Source organism: Mus caroli, chromosome 3, assembly GCF_900094665.2.
Source record: "Mus caroli chromosome 3, CAROLI_EIJ_v1.1, whole genome shotgun sequence".
NCBI classification, from domain to species: domain Eukaryota; kingdom Metazoa; phylum Chordata; class Mammalia; order Rodentia; family Muridae; genus Mus; species Mus caroli.
The window spans coordinates 59,176,832-59,193,363 of NC_034572.1; the positions used below are offsets into that span (position 1 = coordinate 59,176,832).

The following is a 16,532-nucleotide window of genomic DNA, read 5'->3' on the forward strand; positions in this document are numbered from 1 at the left end:
CCTGCCTCTGCCTCCCAAGTGCTGGGATTAAAGGCGTGCGGCACCATGCCCAGCTCTCTGACTTTTACTTCTCCCTAATAGTCTCTCTTCATTCATGTTATTTTTTTTTTCCCAAAATGTTATTTTCAACTGTGTTTTACTATAGTCCCATTTCATTCTTAATTTAACTTGTATGTTGTTTTAGAATTCTGGAATCATGCTAGGGGTGTTTTTTTGTTGTTTTTGTTTTGTGTGTGTGTGCGCTCGCACGCACCTTCAATTATACATGTGACTTCAGTTTTGCTTTGTATTGTTTTCCAAAGAGTAGGACTTGATCATAAATTATGACATAAGATGGAGAGAGAAGTGATAGATTTTCCTTGACATTTGCCAGGAGTGTGTGCTTTGAGAGGTGTTAGATATTCATTCATGTGAAAAGGGAGAGTATCTTGTTGGTTTGGAAGTATACTTTGTCATTCTTATCATAGTACTACAGTGTCATCCTTAGCAAACTAAGGAATGGCTACAGTAAATAGTTTAACTTGTAAAACGAGTTTAATTTTCAAACATTTGACTAGAGAGGGTTTTTTAGTACTCATTAACAGTCCCTGAAACAAGTGTACCAAAAAGCACAGTTGGATTAGCTAACAAATCGCCAGTAATGAATACCCTTCTCAAAATCTTGTTTTGTTACCAGGAAAATCTGCTCCAATCCTTGATTTCACATATAAAGGTCCACTTGATCTGTTTTATAGATATCCCTTTAGACGTCTGCATTGAGAATTGAGAGATCCAGAGGAAATGCATTCAGGAGCTTAATTACAAATATTTATATTATTTTAAAAAATGTTTTCTTAGGGAAATTTGCAGTTGTGCATTATACAGGGCAGACAACAATGACATTTACTAGTTTCTTAAAGTTAATGGTTCAGACCTTTCATCATGATCTAATGATTTACTAAAGAGCAAATGTTTTATTTAGGTCATCCTTTCTTTGTCAATGATTTAAGTGAATTTGATTCTTATAGTGGACTTGTCTCCCAACAATATGAAGATGTAAGCTAGAAAAGGTGGCCCAACACCTATAATCTCAGCATCTGGGAGAGGAAGGTAGGAAATGAGTAGGGCTTAGCTATAAAACAATTCAAGGCCAGCTCAGATCAGACTACATGAGACCCTGTCTTAAGAGAAAAAAACTAATATGGAGATGTTTGTAAAGGCTTAATTTAGCAAAAGTAGACTATATAACAGATGACAAAGTAGTTTCATAGCTAACTCTCTTAACAATTCAAACTACTTTTTAACATTTTCCCACTTACACAAAGAAATGAAATATTGATGCTTGTTGAATCAGCACTACTGGCCTCATCTGGTGTCGTTTTCTCTGTCATCTCTTTTGCTACCTCACCAGGCAGTATTATATATCTACATTGGCATAGGTAACCTGATGCTTCTGGGATAAAAAAAAGGTTTGGTTTTTTGGTTTCTCTGCCTGATTTTTATCAGTTTCATTCTTCATGCTGACTCACTGATTGACTTCCAGGGTTTGGCTTATTGTAATCAGGGAGAAGAACCTAGGGTTGTATTTATTGGTGGCTTTGGCCAGTAATGGCAGTGGTTTATTGTTAATAATTTTTTAATCATACTATAAGCACACAACCTGGAAATGTTGGTCTAGTTAAGAACAACCAATAATGTTCTTTTATACCAAGTAAACGAATTATGACAGTTCTACATCAGGCTATATTAGATATTCTTAATGCCCAATAAGATATTTAGTTACTTTTATTTAGCAGGTCTTTTTTTCTTGGGTCTTTCTAGAGGACAAGACTTTTGGGCAGATTTGAATGCCATGACTGTATTTGAAACAACTGAATTTGACCAGCTACGAAGGCTGTCTACACCACCCTGTAGTAATTCAAACTCTACTTACCACACATTTTGGAAATTCTTCTGTAGAGACCACTTTGGATGGAGAGAGTATCCTGAGGTATTTACATGTTCTTTTTTTCTTTTAAATAAATTTAAATTTTTTTCCTGTGGTCTTTTTCCTTTCCAATAGTGACTAAGCAGAACTGACTATAATAATCAGACATCTTAAGGATGTAAATGTAAAAGTCTTGCTGGTACAGGTAAAACTTCTCTCTGTATTTCTAAAAGTGTATTTCTTTCATTAATCTGAAGACCATAATCGAATGCCACTAAATGACTTTCCCAGAATCTCACAGTATAGATACTTAACAGACTTGGCACCATCTTTATAATAGTTTTGATGAGAACTGGTGTAACTTTTGACTATATCCGCCTCCTGTGCTTATTAGAAATCTAACCGTGTTAAATCTACCATTTTTAGAAGCCTAAGGGAACAGGAGTCATTCCTGAGTCCATGGAAGAAATGCTTGAATACGTTTCTTTATTAAGCTGTGGTTAGGCAAAATCTCTTTTCAGAATTCTGTCATGTGTATATTGTTCACTAGTGTGATATAGAAGAATTCACCAATTGCAAAGCCTTGCTTGTAACTTAATCCAGTAAAACCTTGAAAATGGATGTTAGAGATTCATTTCTCATTCCACTGATCTGTTCAAGACATTACCAAACAAGATGACCCTAATTAAACACAATATTGAACCATATTCTGATTTTGTCATTTAGACTTGATTGGTGTCTACCTTCCAAACGGAGGAAGGGGCTATTTAAATGCAATGCTTTGACTGTCCTTGTGCCTTTACTCTTGGGTTTTCTAGGCTTAGAAATTGGCTGGGATTTTTTGGTTTTTATTTCTTTTGAAATTTGAGGACTGTTAACTTTAATTCCTCTCTGAATTAACAAATGTAAGTCAAGAAAGTCTCTAGGACATCATTAAGGCTGAAAATAGAATAGACTTCTGAGCCTCACGTGTGTCATAAGGCAGATAGAGAGCTATGCTCTTGTGAGCAAGGGGTGTCTTTCTACTTGTAAGGCTAAGAAATCCTAAATACAGGAATTAGTTTGATTTATTGTATTTGCTGAAATTCCTTTGATGTTAGCAGTGAAGTAAACTGGTTTTTGCTTTCCAGTTACTTTTTTTCATGTAAATTGGATTTTCATTTACCTTCTGTTTTCTTCTCCATAGTCTGTTGTTCGACTAATTGAAGAAGCCAACTCTCGGGGTCTGAAAGAAGTTAGATTTATGATGTGGAACAACCATTATATTCTCCACAACTCATTCTTCCGGAGAGAAATAAAACGGAGACCCCTTTTCCGTTCCTGTTTCATACTGATTCCATATTTACAGTAAGTATCCAACTGTTTTTTACTCTTCATTTTTTTTACTTTGCATTTGTGTAAATGTACTACTGGATACCAAATTTAAAAGAATTATCTTGGTTACTATTACTGGAATGTGAAATTGTGCATTCTTTACATTTAATTCTTAAGTAAATTGAGTTCAGATAACTACTATTCACCCAGTCCTAAAAGCATGAGTTCTATCTTGGCTTTTTGAACTGAAAAAACAGGGTACAGTTAACATATTTATATAACTTAAGTAACTTGTATTTGGATTAAGCAGAGCCTGCTTCTTATAAGGGGACTTTTTCCAAATTACAAGTTTACTTTAGGGCCAGATATACCATTATTAGAATTTGGTTTTGAAGGTGATACTAAACTTAGTGTCTGTTGATCCATTCTGATCCTTAACATAAAATGCAGTTTTCATATTCCTACTGTTTTTATTTTGAGTCATTCATGGCAAACTCTTAAAAGAATTTAGGTCTAGGGTTAAATAAGACCATTAAAAACAAGATAGGTGATAAAAGTAGGAGGCCTCAAGTTTGAAGCCAGCCTGGGATACATACCAAAATGCAGACCAGTTGGGGAAACCAAGGAAGACCCTGTCTTAAAACAAGGACACAAAACTTGAAAATAAAAAGAATCTCTCAGAGAATTAGAATTCAAAATAAGGTCAATTTTAGAAATATATTGGCTTGTGTTTTCTTCCAATTTCATATGTGAAAACGAAATTGTTACCTTAGTTTTTCTTTCTTTAATTAGAAGTAATAAAAAACGCAATTGCTGGGATTTCACTCGCACAGCTGGAGCTAGTGTCTCCATCCAGTAGTTAGGAACATGCTGTCCTCCTGATGAGACAGTAGAACTCATTAGTGAGGCCAGCAGCTTGGCATGCTGAGCTAACAGAAGAAGATGTGGCTCCTTTGGAAGGATAAAATTCCTTTTTCAAATGCTGCATTGTTGGAAAAGTTTTAAATAGTGAAAAGAAATATTTTAAGAGATTATGCCTTTAAAAAAACTTATACTCATTTTAAAAGTATAAAATATAAAAATAATATAAGCATAAATATGATATAGAATGAAGAATTGCAACAAAAGAAAAATAATTATTTGCTTTTTCTTTTCAAAAATTGTTTTAGTCTTCCTGTCTGAAACAGTGATAATACAGGTCTAAAATGAGAGATCAGCAAATCAGTGAGAAGAGGGAGATGTTTGAAGAAGAAGAAAAGCACAAAATAAATTGACAGGGTGAAATGTTAAATACAGCATCCTACCTGCTCTCTGGTCTACAGCTACAGGACATTCCCTCCTAATAGGGATAAGGAACAAAGGGCATTGGTTCCAAAAGCAGATTTCACAGGTCATGATCTTAGCTACAGAGAATGCTTCATGTTTTCCATTTAACTATTAAATTCAAAGAACCAAAGGAAACAAGAGATGTGGGTCATACATTTCCAGCAAATTCTATTGTATAAAGAATGTGTCTGATACTGATAAAAAGAACCCTGTTCTTTAATATTCCTAGAATACCTGAGCTGAAGTAGCATAAGCAACAAATCAAATCAAGGGGCTTGAGGGGCTGTGTCTCAAAGCTGAAAGGACATCTATTTCATGTAACCGTCTCATGGTTATAAGAATTCCAAACATAGTTTCTTTGACTCTTTCCCTAGAGGGATAAAATTAACCCATTTTTATTTCAATACTGAAATCGGTTTAGGAAACATTTCAAAATGGTAAAGGGGAGGCAAGGATAATAAGGTTGGAATCTGAAAAGCTATAAACAAGTATACTATTGTGATACTATAAGGTGAATAGAAACAGTGTTCTCAGAAAATAGTGGTACATTTTAACATTGCTTAGAACACATACATACATACTTTATTTTAACATGGCAACTGGAGTATAAAAGTCCATCATGATACATGCCTTTGTATATGTTTCAGTAAAGTTAGAATATTAGCCTGATGAAAGTATGTATATGTGGGAGTCGGTGTTATCCATGTAGGGAATTTAGAATATCTGCATATTTGTGCTTATTGTTGCACTAATAAATAATCATCCTACATGCTCATCAACAGGGGAAAATGTGTTATATGTATGCTTGGTTTTACTCGTCCACAAAGGAAAAGAAAGTCTTTTGAAAGGAAATGGATAGTCCTGGAGCTCATATTAAAGGAAGTAAGCCAGCTTCACACAAACAGTTATTGCATGGTTTGTCTTCTATAGAATCCAGAGTAAGCAATATATCTGTAAGACAGGCATGAAAGTGGAACAGGGAGTCTAGGAGGAGGATGGGGGACAGTAAACAGACACGGAATGAACAAAGTACAAAGGCATACATGTGAATTATTTACTTTTTTCGTTGCTTTAACAAAAAACCTGACAAAAGCAAAACTTGAGGAAAGTCTGTTGTGGCTCTTGGTTTAAGGTACAGTTGATTGTGGCAGGGAAGTTATGATAGAAGCTATGTGAGATGGCTGCTCGTGTTACATCTACAGTCAGAAAATAAAGACAAGAATGTTTGCTGTCTTTCTTTTTATTCAGTCTTGAGACTCAGACCAGCCATGGGAACATCTTTACAGAATGCAAAAAGGTTTATTTCCTGTGTTATTCTGAATCCTGTAAGATGAACCATCATAGGCATCTATAACACAATGAAACCCATGCTGAATGCCAACTGTAAACAACAAATAAGTCTTAATAGAATGTTTGGGAAGAATCTTACCTTTGTTGGAAATGTCAAACCCTAACAGTAATGGAAAACCAGGTAGGCTGGTACCTACCTTGGCAAATCAGGGTAGGAGTTAGGGGCTAAAAGTTGGAGGCTCTTCTGTAATTTGTTCAGAACAGTGATGTTACTTTAAGAAGAGCCAGAGTTTTTTGAGACTGATTAAAGCAGTGGAGCTTCTCTTTAGAAAAGAATACCAGTGAAAAACATAACCATTTTAACAGGAAAATAAACCTGTGCCAAGTCTCCAAAGGAATTTGTCAGCTCTCGGAAAATGATCCAAAACACAAGAAATATGAGTCTTTTGTTGTAAAAGATGGAGGAACTACTTAAATCTGCCCCTGGATTTCAGATGGGGGTGGTGGGAGTCCTAAGTCCACTCACTTAGAGCTTTGTCTTACAAAAGGGCTTTGAGGAGCATTGAATTGAAGGCACAGCTACTTACATGAAGCTGCCAGGGATTAGAGAAGGCAATTGTGTTTCCATAGCATTAACTTAACAAGCCATCTTCTTACTAAGTAGTAATGGCAAGACCAGTAACAGTCCTAAGAGTCAGACAAACCAGCTTGTATCTACCATATTAGTAGCATTATTTTATTGTAAATTGTGAAATGTGGAAATGGAAAAAATAAGCCTGGATTTTAAAATACATCTGCTATATCAGGACAGAATCATTAACTACTCTGAACTGTTTGTGTATTTGAGGAGGGGGATTATCAAACCGTATTGCAGTTCTTGTGGCAGTGACGTTGCGAATGAAATATATAGTGTGTACTCAGGCGACTAATGGCAGCGGTGATGCATACTTTAGAGACGAATGTTCCTATACAACTATAACCTCTGGGTCACAAAGCTCTTTTGAAAACGTCAGTTTCCAAATCCACTTGGCAGGCATTACTCCTTCCTGTGACCACCATGTACTGATGAGTGAGTGTTACAATACCCTGACACTGAAACTAGGTCTCAGGGTCAGGATTTCCTTATTCTTTGCTTTTTCCCTTTTCCTTGTTTTGAAAAGGCTAAAAAGTATGATTTAAATATATGAACCAGACAGGAAAAAGTAAACCTATTATTTATGTAATTCATCTTTAAAAGTGACAAAGTTGAATTTAAAGATTGAATTGTGCACCCTCTGGAATCTGCTCTATTTGGGGGAGGGGCCCGGAGATTGAACCCAGTGCATTATCATAGGTCATCACTTTATTACTTGAGCCCATCTACCCTTAATAGGCCCCCAGTTTCATCTTTTTTTGGTTTGGTTTGGTTTGGTTTTGGTTTTGGTTTTTTTGAGACAGGATTTCTCTGTGTAGCCCTGGCTGTCCTAGAACTCACTTTGTAGACCAGGCTGGCCTCGAACTCAGAAATCCACCTGCCTCTGCCTCCCTGCTGGGGTTAAAGGCTCCCCAGTTTCATCTTAGTTACATCTAAAATTGTAAAACTGGAATGATATTTAGTGATTGTTTTAATTTTAGTATTAGAAAGCGAATGCCTGCTTCATGACTTTTGTTACTTTTTATATAGAAAGTAAAGGTTGTAATTTTATTTTTTNTTTTTTTTTTTTTTTGGTTTTTCGAGACAGGGTTTCTCTGTATAGTCCTGGCTGTCCTGGAACTCACTTTGTAGACCAGGCTGGCCTCGAACTCAGAAATCTGCCTGCCTCTGCCTCCCAAGTGCTGGGATTAAAGGCGTGCACCACCACTGCCCGGCGAGACAAATCTTTTTTAAAACTGTATATACAAAAGAGGACTCTAGGAAGAGTCAGAAGTAAAGATTCTTGTAAGTTGCTCCTTAACTATTTGGTCTGAAGCAGTACATTTCATAGTTGTCTCCACAGAAGAGAAGCAAGAAATAAGCAAATGTGTTTGCTCTAAGAGCCTGTTGTTGTTTTTGTTTGATGGGGTTCTTTTGGTTTGTTTTTGAGTTATTTTGAGACAAAGTTTCCCAGGGTAGGCTGAGGTTGTATTTCTCTTGCCTCTATCTACTGGGTTTGTTTTGCTTCTCTTAAGTAAATAAATAAAATTAGTAAGTAAGTAATTAAGCTATTCAGTTATAAAGTTGGACAGTACTACAAAGCACTATGTAATATGAGATGTATTGATTTTTGAATGCTTTACCCAGTGTTTTTCTCATTTTAGGACACTTGGTGGGGTTCCCACTCAGGCTTCTCTGCCTCTTGAAGCAACTTCGTCACAGATCATCTGCCCAGATGGAGTAACTTCAGCAAACTTTTACCCTGAAACGTGGGTTTATATGCATCCGTCTCAGGACTTCATCCAAGTGCCTGTTTCTGCAGAAGATAAAAGTTATCGAATCATTTACAACCTTTTTCATAAAACTGTTCCCGAATTTAAATACAGAATTTTACAAATATTGAGAGTCCAAAACCAATTTCTTTGGGAGAAATATAAAAGGTGAGTCAGAGGTATGAAAACTTAAGAGCATTTTTTAATATAGCTATTGTCAAATGTACAACACAGTAAACACTTGCATAGAGTTTAATATGTTCATATTTTCATGTAGAAGCACACATGTAATAATAATACAGCTATAAATAGTATTATTAAAATAATGACAAACTATAGTATGATTTTTGGCATTTTACTTTTAAAGCTTAATATACCTTTACCCTTGAAACTATAAAGCAGAGTTTGAATGCATTGGTTTTTATCTTAATCTCTATGTCTTCCTCCTAAATGCTTGTCTGCTTTTTGCACTAGGAAAAAAGAATATATGAACAGAAAAATGTCTGGCCGTGACAGAATAATAAATGAGAGACACTTATTTCATGGAACATCCCAAGATGTAGTAGATGGAATTTGCAAGCACAACTTTGACCCGCGTGTCTGTGGAAAGCATGCTACAATGTTTGGACAAGGCAGTTATTTCGCCAAGAAGGCAAGCTACTCTCATAACTTCTCTAAGAAGTCCTCCAAAGGAGTCCATTTCATGTTTTTGGCCAAAGTGTTAACTGGCAGATACACAATGGGCAGTCATGGCATGAGAAGGCCCCCTCCGGTCAACCCTGGCAGTGTCACCAGTGACTTATATGACTCTTGTGTGGATAATTTTTTTGAGCCTCAGATTTTTGTCATTTTTAATGATGACCAGAGTTACCCTTATTTTGTTATCCAATATGAAGAAGTCAGTAACACTGTTTCCATTTGAAAATCTTGGTACTACTAAGTTATTTGATATGAACTCAATCCAGCATTTGTAGCAGGTTTGGGTGGGACTGGGAGGGAAACAGCATTTGACAGAAATAGGATACTTTTCAGACCCAATTTTTTAATAAGTGCTAGAAAGTAATTTTTTTTAAACAAAAAAAAAGGTTTTAAAATTGCCACTTATTATTTAATTGTTTACTAATTGTTAGTGTACTTGGTGTGGAAAAGACTAAAGTGCATATTCTTCATTCACACTTGTACATATCGACAGCAGCAATATTAGTAGAAGTATTTGGGAAAAAACAAAAAAAAAAATAAAAAACTGACTAGGCTAATTAAACGTTGCTTGGGTCTGGTAGAAGTTTGGTCAAAACAAATAGAGGCTGTGAGCAAAGTGAGGGTTCTGTTGACTTAACATTGATAAACCACCTGGAACTGATACTACCGTGCTTATTACCTAGCCAAAGCATTTTGTATGGTACTTCGGGGTAGTATATGTTCGTGTAATTCTAATAGGTGGGAAGAAATTTTCATTCTGTGACCAGGACTGAAATATATCACCCACTCAGACCTCCAGAATTTTCCTGAGAACTCAGGATCTGTTCAGAGGAAGTAAAATAATAATAAAGAACCCATTTGAAAAAAAAAATTGTCACCAGCAAAATTCCCTGATTGTTACGTGTGATACATGTGTTAATATTCAGCCATGGAAAACCCAGCCTCTTTCACTGTTGCCTACCTTAGTTTCAGAGTTGGGCAACTAGGTTGGTTAAAGCCAGTTGTAAGGGTTAAAAGTATTTCTTTTGGAATCCAGACCTACCCCTGGGCTGGTATTAGATAATAGAAGACATCTACAACCAAGGTGGAAAGGTTGAGTACTGTGCTTCACACAAAACAGACTCTTAGCCATATCTGCTGAGTTGAATTGTTCAAGACAAGCTCACCCCCATGCCTGCTTTGCCAGATGCACTGGATTTCTTGGCTGACTGTACCTTACACTACTTACTTCAATAGAAACACAAACTTGGAAACGGTGCCACTGGCCCAGCAAGAGCACTGGTAGGTGAATGTGCTGTTGCCTCAATTCAGAGCAGTATAGTAAGTACTTCTAAGCAAAGCAAAAACATGAGTAGAGTGAAAAGTGGTTGTTGATAAAATACACCCCAGAAGTCCTTCAGATACCAAGCTCTCCTTGTGTGTGTGTGGTTATCTCATTTACCCAAACTTTATGGGAACGTCTTTGTTATTTAAAGCAAGATATAGCTGTACAGATGTCTCAGTGAATCAGTCTGTTTAAGCACTTATCAGGGCTTCCACACAATTATTTATTTTGCCCTAGTTGATCCTGTTGTTTGCTGCCATTGGCAGGAGGAAATGGGCAACTGTGGCAGTCATTCATTCAGTTATAACTTGTAAACCAGTGATCCCCAATTGTTTTCAAGTTAAGACATGTTACCATTGCTTGTTTGATTTTATGGAACTTGTTCCTTTTTTTTCCTCCCTAAAGGAAACAAAAGCTTTATGACATATTTATTTTTTTAATAAAACTAAGCAAAAATAAAAGTTAATTCTTTAAAACTTCTGTTTTGTTCTATTTCCATTTAAATAACAAATCACCAAATAGTTGATCTGTGTGTTGGTTGGTTGACTGACTGGCTGGGTGAGTGGGTTGATTTAGTTTGGTTTGTTCACTAGAAGACAAGGATTGAATCTGAATAGATCTATTCAGAACACGTTGCTTATCCTCTCTGCTTGGGAATGAAGGAAGTATATCACCTAGTTTTCAACTGTAAGTCACAAGAAAAGAATGACTATGTTTATTTGCAGATAATTTATTTGGGGGTAAGGAACAAGTCTTACATCAGCAAACAGCTATAAAGAAAAACAAGCTAATTGAAAATGCTACTTTCAAGTGTATGAAAAAAAACATTAAAAGGAATTGTAAACTCAAGATTTCAGTGTAATGAAATTCCTGATGAGTATATGTGAATATCTCAAACTCTATCTACACCATGATAATAATGACTTTAAGTTCCTGTAATAAGTATGTATTTACTGTTCTGAATTACATACATGTATAGAGTCTAAGTTTTGTAATGAATCTGGGTGAAACATACTGAAAGGCGTTTAGTGGCTTTCCTCCTACCAGCACAACTATAATTTGTATCTTCATTTCAATATAGTTGAAACATCAAGGGAGTGAGCCTACAAACTCCTTGAGATATTTCAGTATTGTATAATGCTATACTAGGAAAGCTTTGTTTGAGACATGTTTGTATGTGTGTGTAGCAGTCCTGGAACTCACAGTATACCAGGCTGGCCTCAGCCTGCCTCCATCTCCTAAACACGGGGATTAAAAGCTTTGAGCCATCATATCTGGCCTAAAATTTTTTCTTTAATATAAACAAAGTTTATACATATTTGATTGCTTAGAATTTAAATTTAAATTCTGACTTTGTTTTTCATATATTTGAATAGTCTGGCTTCAAAGCCAGAGCTTTCCTCCTACCTCAGCCTCCCATGAATTAAGGTCTAATCCCAGACAAATTACAGCTTTTTCCATAGTTGGTACATTTATCTTAAAATAGGGTTTTTGTTGCTTTATTGTTGGCATTTTTAAGACAAGGTCCCACTTTGCAGTCCAGGCAGTCTTGGGACTCAGTATGTACCTCAGCTGGACTAGAACCAATGAAGATCTTTTTGTCTCAGTCAAGTACTGTGATTACAGGCAAGAGTCAGTGCACCTAGCACCGTCCCACATTTTTTTACTGTTATTTATTTATCTTTTGTTTTTACAGTTCTAGGGAGGGAAACCAGGCCTTGTATATGGTAAGCAAGCACTCTCCTACTGATTGTATCACAAACCCTCTTTTTATCTTCTGTTTTGAATCTGGGTCTCACTAGTTGTCCAGAATGACCTTGAGTTTTGGATTCTCTAGCCTCAGGTTCCGTAGTAGCTAGGACTGCAAGTCTGGGCTATACTTTCATCTGAAATGCTTTTTCAAAAATAACTTAAGTACTAGAAATATTCTTGGAGACTATATTTTTGTAAACTTCTATATAAATACAAATAACTGATATTATTTTCTTATAACCTTAAAAGCTGGATAGTTACATTTTTTTTCCCCCTTAGGACAGTATTATGTTTTTTTAAAACAGACTTGTCCAGCCTGCTTACTCATTTGCAGGCAAATTAATGGAGCAGAGTTGTGAATTCCAATAGTTTTTAGCCATTCTGTACTAAATATTAATTATTGGGTTTTTACATGGCAGTTAAATTACATCATAACAGTCTGAAATTCTGTCATATTTAAAGTTGTTGATTACTTTAAAGATTTAACACATAACAGGAAGTATTGCTGACAAACATCTTTGTGTAAGGCTAAAGTTTCAGAAAAAGAGTCACCTGACTGTTCTGTGTAGGCATTAAGTCCCCTCAAAAATATTCAAGGAGTGACTTAAGCCATAAAAATAGGACCAACTCACAGTGCAGATGAAACCTTTCAGTGATGGGCCATGAGTGATGATAGGATTCAAGCAAGCAAAAAAGGGTAGAAGCAAGCATTATCGCTTGATTTAATTTGGGTTAGTAAGTTCCTGTGTTCTTCATGTTTACATAACTTATTTATAACTAATTGTGTCTCCCTAACTATAATCTTAAAATCACTTTAATTACTTAGCTTACAGACTCAACTAAAGTAAGTGTTCAAAAGCCGTTAGAGTCTTTGTTTTGTGGTGCTCACAACCCAGAGCCACGAGGGTGTGTGCTAGACAATGCTGCACTGAGTTGCATCGTCCCCACCCCCCACCTCCAGCTTCTCATTAATAGTGTTTTGTTCAAGGGTGTAAGTCAAACTTTCTAAACTGGGTATAGTTGGTTTTCACTTTAAGGATAGCAATTATAAGTTTAACTAGCATTGTTCTCAGTGGTTTTTAAGCTGACTGAGCCTGGTGTATCTAATGCCTCTTATAAAAGTAGCTGGATTCTTCTACCCATGGCTCTAGACACATACCTGCATGTTTCTAGAGCTACAGCTTCTGCAGTCTTAAAATGAATTTGCTGGTGTATACATGCCATGCTAGATGAGTGGGAATGCAGGTTTTTGTGAATCATTGTTACCCAATTTTGTTTTAAATCACTGCCGTTTGTCAGCAGCCACTTAGTCACAGGCCTGTCTGTTCAAGAAAGTCATATGATTTTAGTAACTGGGTCGTGGGCAAATTTAGATAATGTAAAGCATTAATGTATGTAAAGCAGAGCAGCACCTAGTTTATGGTATGCAATCAGATTTTATCCATTAATAGTAACAGTGTAGCAGCAGCAGGAATGGTAGTGTCATGAATTAAGCGGAACCCCCAAAGATATCCAAATCCTGCTTTAGGAACCCGTCACCGTGTTATCTACTGGGCAAAGGAGCTTTACATAGGTGATTCCTGAAAACAACACAATTTCTCTGCAGGACAGGGAAATTGAACATGCAGAACAGTGAATAGAATTGTGAATGAAATTAATGTCATTTGGCTAGTTGGAAAAACAGCTTGAATTCTAGTCCCTATTATTTTATGAGCTTTAACCAAGTCACCAACCACTCCAGGCTTCAGGATTCTTATCTGTAAAACGAGTAGTACAGACTTCTAAGGTCCTTTCTATGACTCTATGACAATTTAAGAAATAATCAATAGCTTGAATCGTTAATACTAAGACCTTGGCTTTAACCTTATGTCACAAAGAAAGTCATCTGATTCCAGGCTGAAGGACTCCAAAGAACTTCAGAAGAGAGAAAAGAAAAGAAATAAAATTTAAATTCTTCACAGAGCAGACATATCTGCTACCTTAAATTAGAGAATGTTCTTGTCAGTGATGTTACCACAGGAGTTCTAGAATCTCTATTTCCCCTCCCTCCCCCCATTCGTGTCTCTCCCTCCTTTCTCTTCCTGTCCCCAACTTCCACTACCTAGTGCCTATGTCAACCAGTCCCTCTGCCCTATATTATTAAAGGGCTTGTTGTCAGGGGCCAGAAAAAAAGGCCTTCCCAGAAGCCTCAAGAACTCTGAACCAGAAGTTAGCTCAGCCTTCAGTACTGACCCACATTTTAACAGCTGCCTCCTCTGTGATCAGGTTCCTTGGGCACAGAAGACAGGCCTGATATCTGGGGGTTCCTCCTGATTTCTCTCTTGAGGGGTTTCTGCTGCAGGGGGAGACTGAGGTAGGACTCCTGGGCTAGTGTTCAGAACCTTCCATCTGGACTCAGCTTCAGAATCAGTGGACTGAAGGCATTTGGTTTCAGAGGGAGCATGCAAAGCTCTGGTCCCAGGCTCATGACTGGCAGTTTCTGTTGTTCTGCACTCCGTGATCAGGTTGTGCTCTCTGACTCAGTTTCACATGCAGCAGCTCTCAGGGTGTTCCCTTGGCCTTTTCTAATGAGCAGTTCTGCTCCCAGCAGCCTCAGCCACTCTGCCAATTCCCCAAGCTCTGCCCCTGCATGAATTCCCACACCCACTTCAGAAGTAATGGAAATTTTGCCCCAAAGCAAATTAATTCCTCACATCTCCACGAAGATACATATTTAATGCATCTTAAAAATAGAGACTGAGCATCATTTCCATAACTAGTTCAGGTTCTTGATGGCAAATTTTCTTTTAAACAAGACTTTTACATATGCAGATATGCTTTATTTAACATGAGACACGTTTTATTCTCATGATGAGCAGATTATGGGTATTCTTGGCTGATCTCCCCTGGCACAAAATTGTAGGAAACCAGGGTTAGCTCAGAATACAGACTGCTGAAAACACTTGATTTCCATCCTATTACTTACCAGGCTATTGACACAGTGTCCCAACAATTGAGGACTTGTGAGAGCTGGAATGACATTTCTGCTGGCAGAGGTTGGTTTTTAGAACCCAAGGAGGGATTGCAAAGAACTTTCAAGACCCCATTCCCCACCCCCTCTCAGGTCTCTGTCTGGTTGGTCGGGGTAGCCTTTCAAATCTTTGGCAGGATTAGTGATAAATCTTCTAAGGACAGTCATCCTAAGAAAATGTTCTGAAACATTCCTTATATTTGATCTCTACACCGTGCCCTGGCTAAAAATGGTTCATCTAGGGCAGCCTACGAGTGATTATAGCACTGATTAAAGTGTGTTTGTCTACCTATAACATTCACATTCAAGGTAGAACACCCAAAATGAAAGATGTATAATTCCCAGTATGGCAATGCTTTTCCAAAATATTAGCTAAATATGTGCACAAGAATACAAAACAGAAAAGAATATGTAGAATTTCCCTGTAAAGACAAAAGCTGTTACCAATTTCTTAAATACCTGAGCCAATTGGCATTTTCTCACTGTGCCCCAAACAGGCAAACAATGATGACCCTGTATAGACAATTTGAAAGCAGTAAAAGTCTATTTTAGCTCACAGTTTCAGAGATTTGGGCTCAAGATCAGCTTAATTTTTTGCTATAGAGAACTGTAGTGAGGCTGAACATCTTTGTGAAGGAAGGTGTGAAAAATGCAAACTAACTGGCCTCATTGTGATCTGGAAGCAGAGAGGAGAGATAAGGACAGAGGAAGACACCAGGACAAAGTAAACTTCTTAGAGGTAGGTCCCCAGTGGCCCACTTCCTCCAGTCAGGTCCCACCTTCCACAGTTAACACCTTCTTCTCATAATCTAATTATGAATTCACTAATCGATTAAAACGATTAGGTCAAAGCCTTCAAGATCCAGCTACATCCTGAAAGCAGCTGGCAGTCAGGCATCTGACATTTGAGCCTTTTTAGGTGACATTTCATCTCTAGCCCATAAGATCCTTCCAAGGATCACATTGATGAGTATATATATATAACTTTCAGAGATGATGGGATATTAAATACACCGTTTGTATTCCTTGCTTTTTTTCATTGACAGTTTATCTTAGAGTGCAACTTCATTCTCCTTAATGACTGTGAAGTGTTCTGTTGTATGAATGCTTCATGATTTACTTCTCATTAGTGAACTTTCAAGTTGTTGCTAGTGCTGTCAACCACAAACTGTGCTGAGGTATCTTCTTGAGCATGTTCTATATTGACAGAACAAGTTCCTAGAAGTGGGATTGTTAAGGCAAAGGATAAAGCATTCTAAATTTGGGTACACACTATGTCACTTATCTTAGAGATTGAATCAATGTGTCAGCATCCCTCCAGATACCTCCCTTTCACAAAAGTAAAAAAGAGAGGACAATGGCCTCTTAAACGATCTCTCCTTGAGTGTGTGTGTGTGTGTGTGTGTGTGTGTGTGTGTGTGTGTGTGGAGTTGCTTTTAAAACAGAGATGTATAAACTGGACGTAGTAACACACTCCTTTTTAATCCCAGTACTCAGGATGCAGAGGCAGGCAGTCCTCTGTGAGT

The 16,532-nt window shown here is 37.1% G+C and overlaps 1 protein-coding gene across 1 annotated transcript in view; it reads left to right on the forward strand.

Annotated features, from left to right (window-relative positions):
- Tiparp (TCDD inducible poly(ADP-ribose) polymerase) overlaps positions 1-10,715 on the forward strand; it is a 26,796-nt gene extending 16,081 nt beyond the window's left edge. The window contains exons 3-6 of the mRNA XM_021158862.2: positions 1,801-1,969; positions 3,093-3,253; positions 8,114-8,389; positions 8,696-10,715. Coding sequence (XP_021014521.1) covers positions 1,801-1,969; positions 3,093-3,253; positions 8,114-8,389; positions 8,696-9,143 — 1,054 coding nt within the window. The 3' untranslated portion in view covers positions 9,144-10,715. The remainder of the gene's footprint in view (positions 1-1,800; positions 1,970-3,092; positions 3,254-8,113; positions 8,390-8,695) is intronic.
- The last annotated feature ends 5,817 nt before the right edge of the window (positions 10,716-16,532 follow it).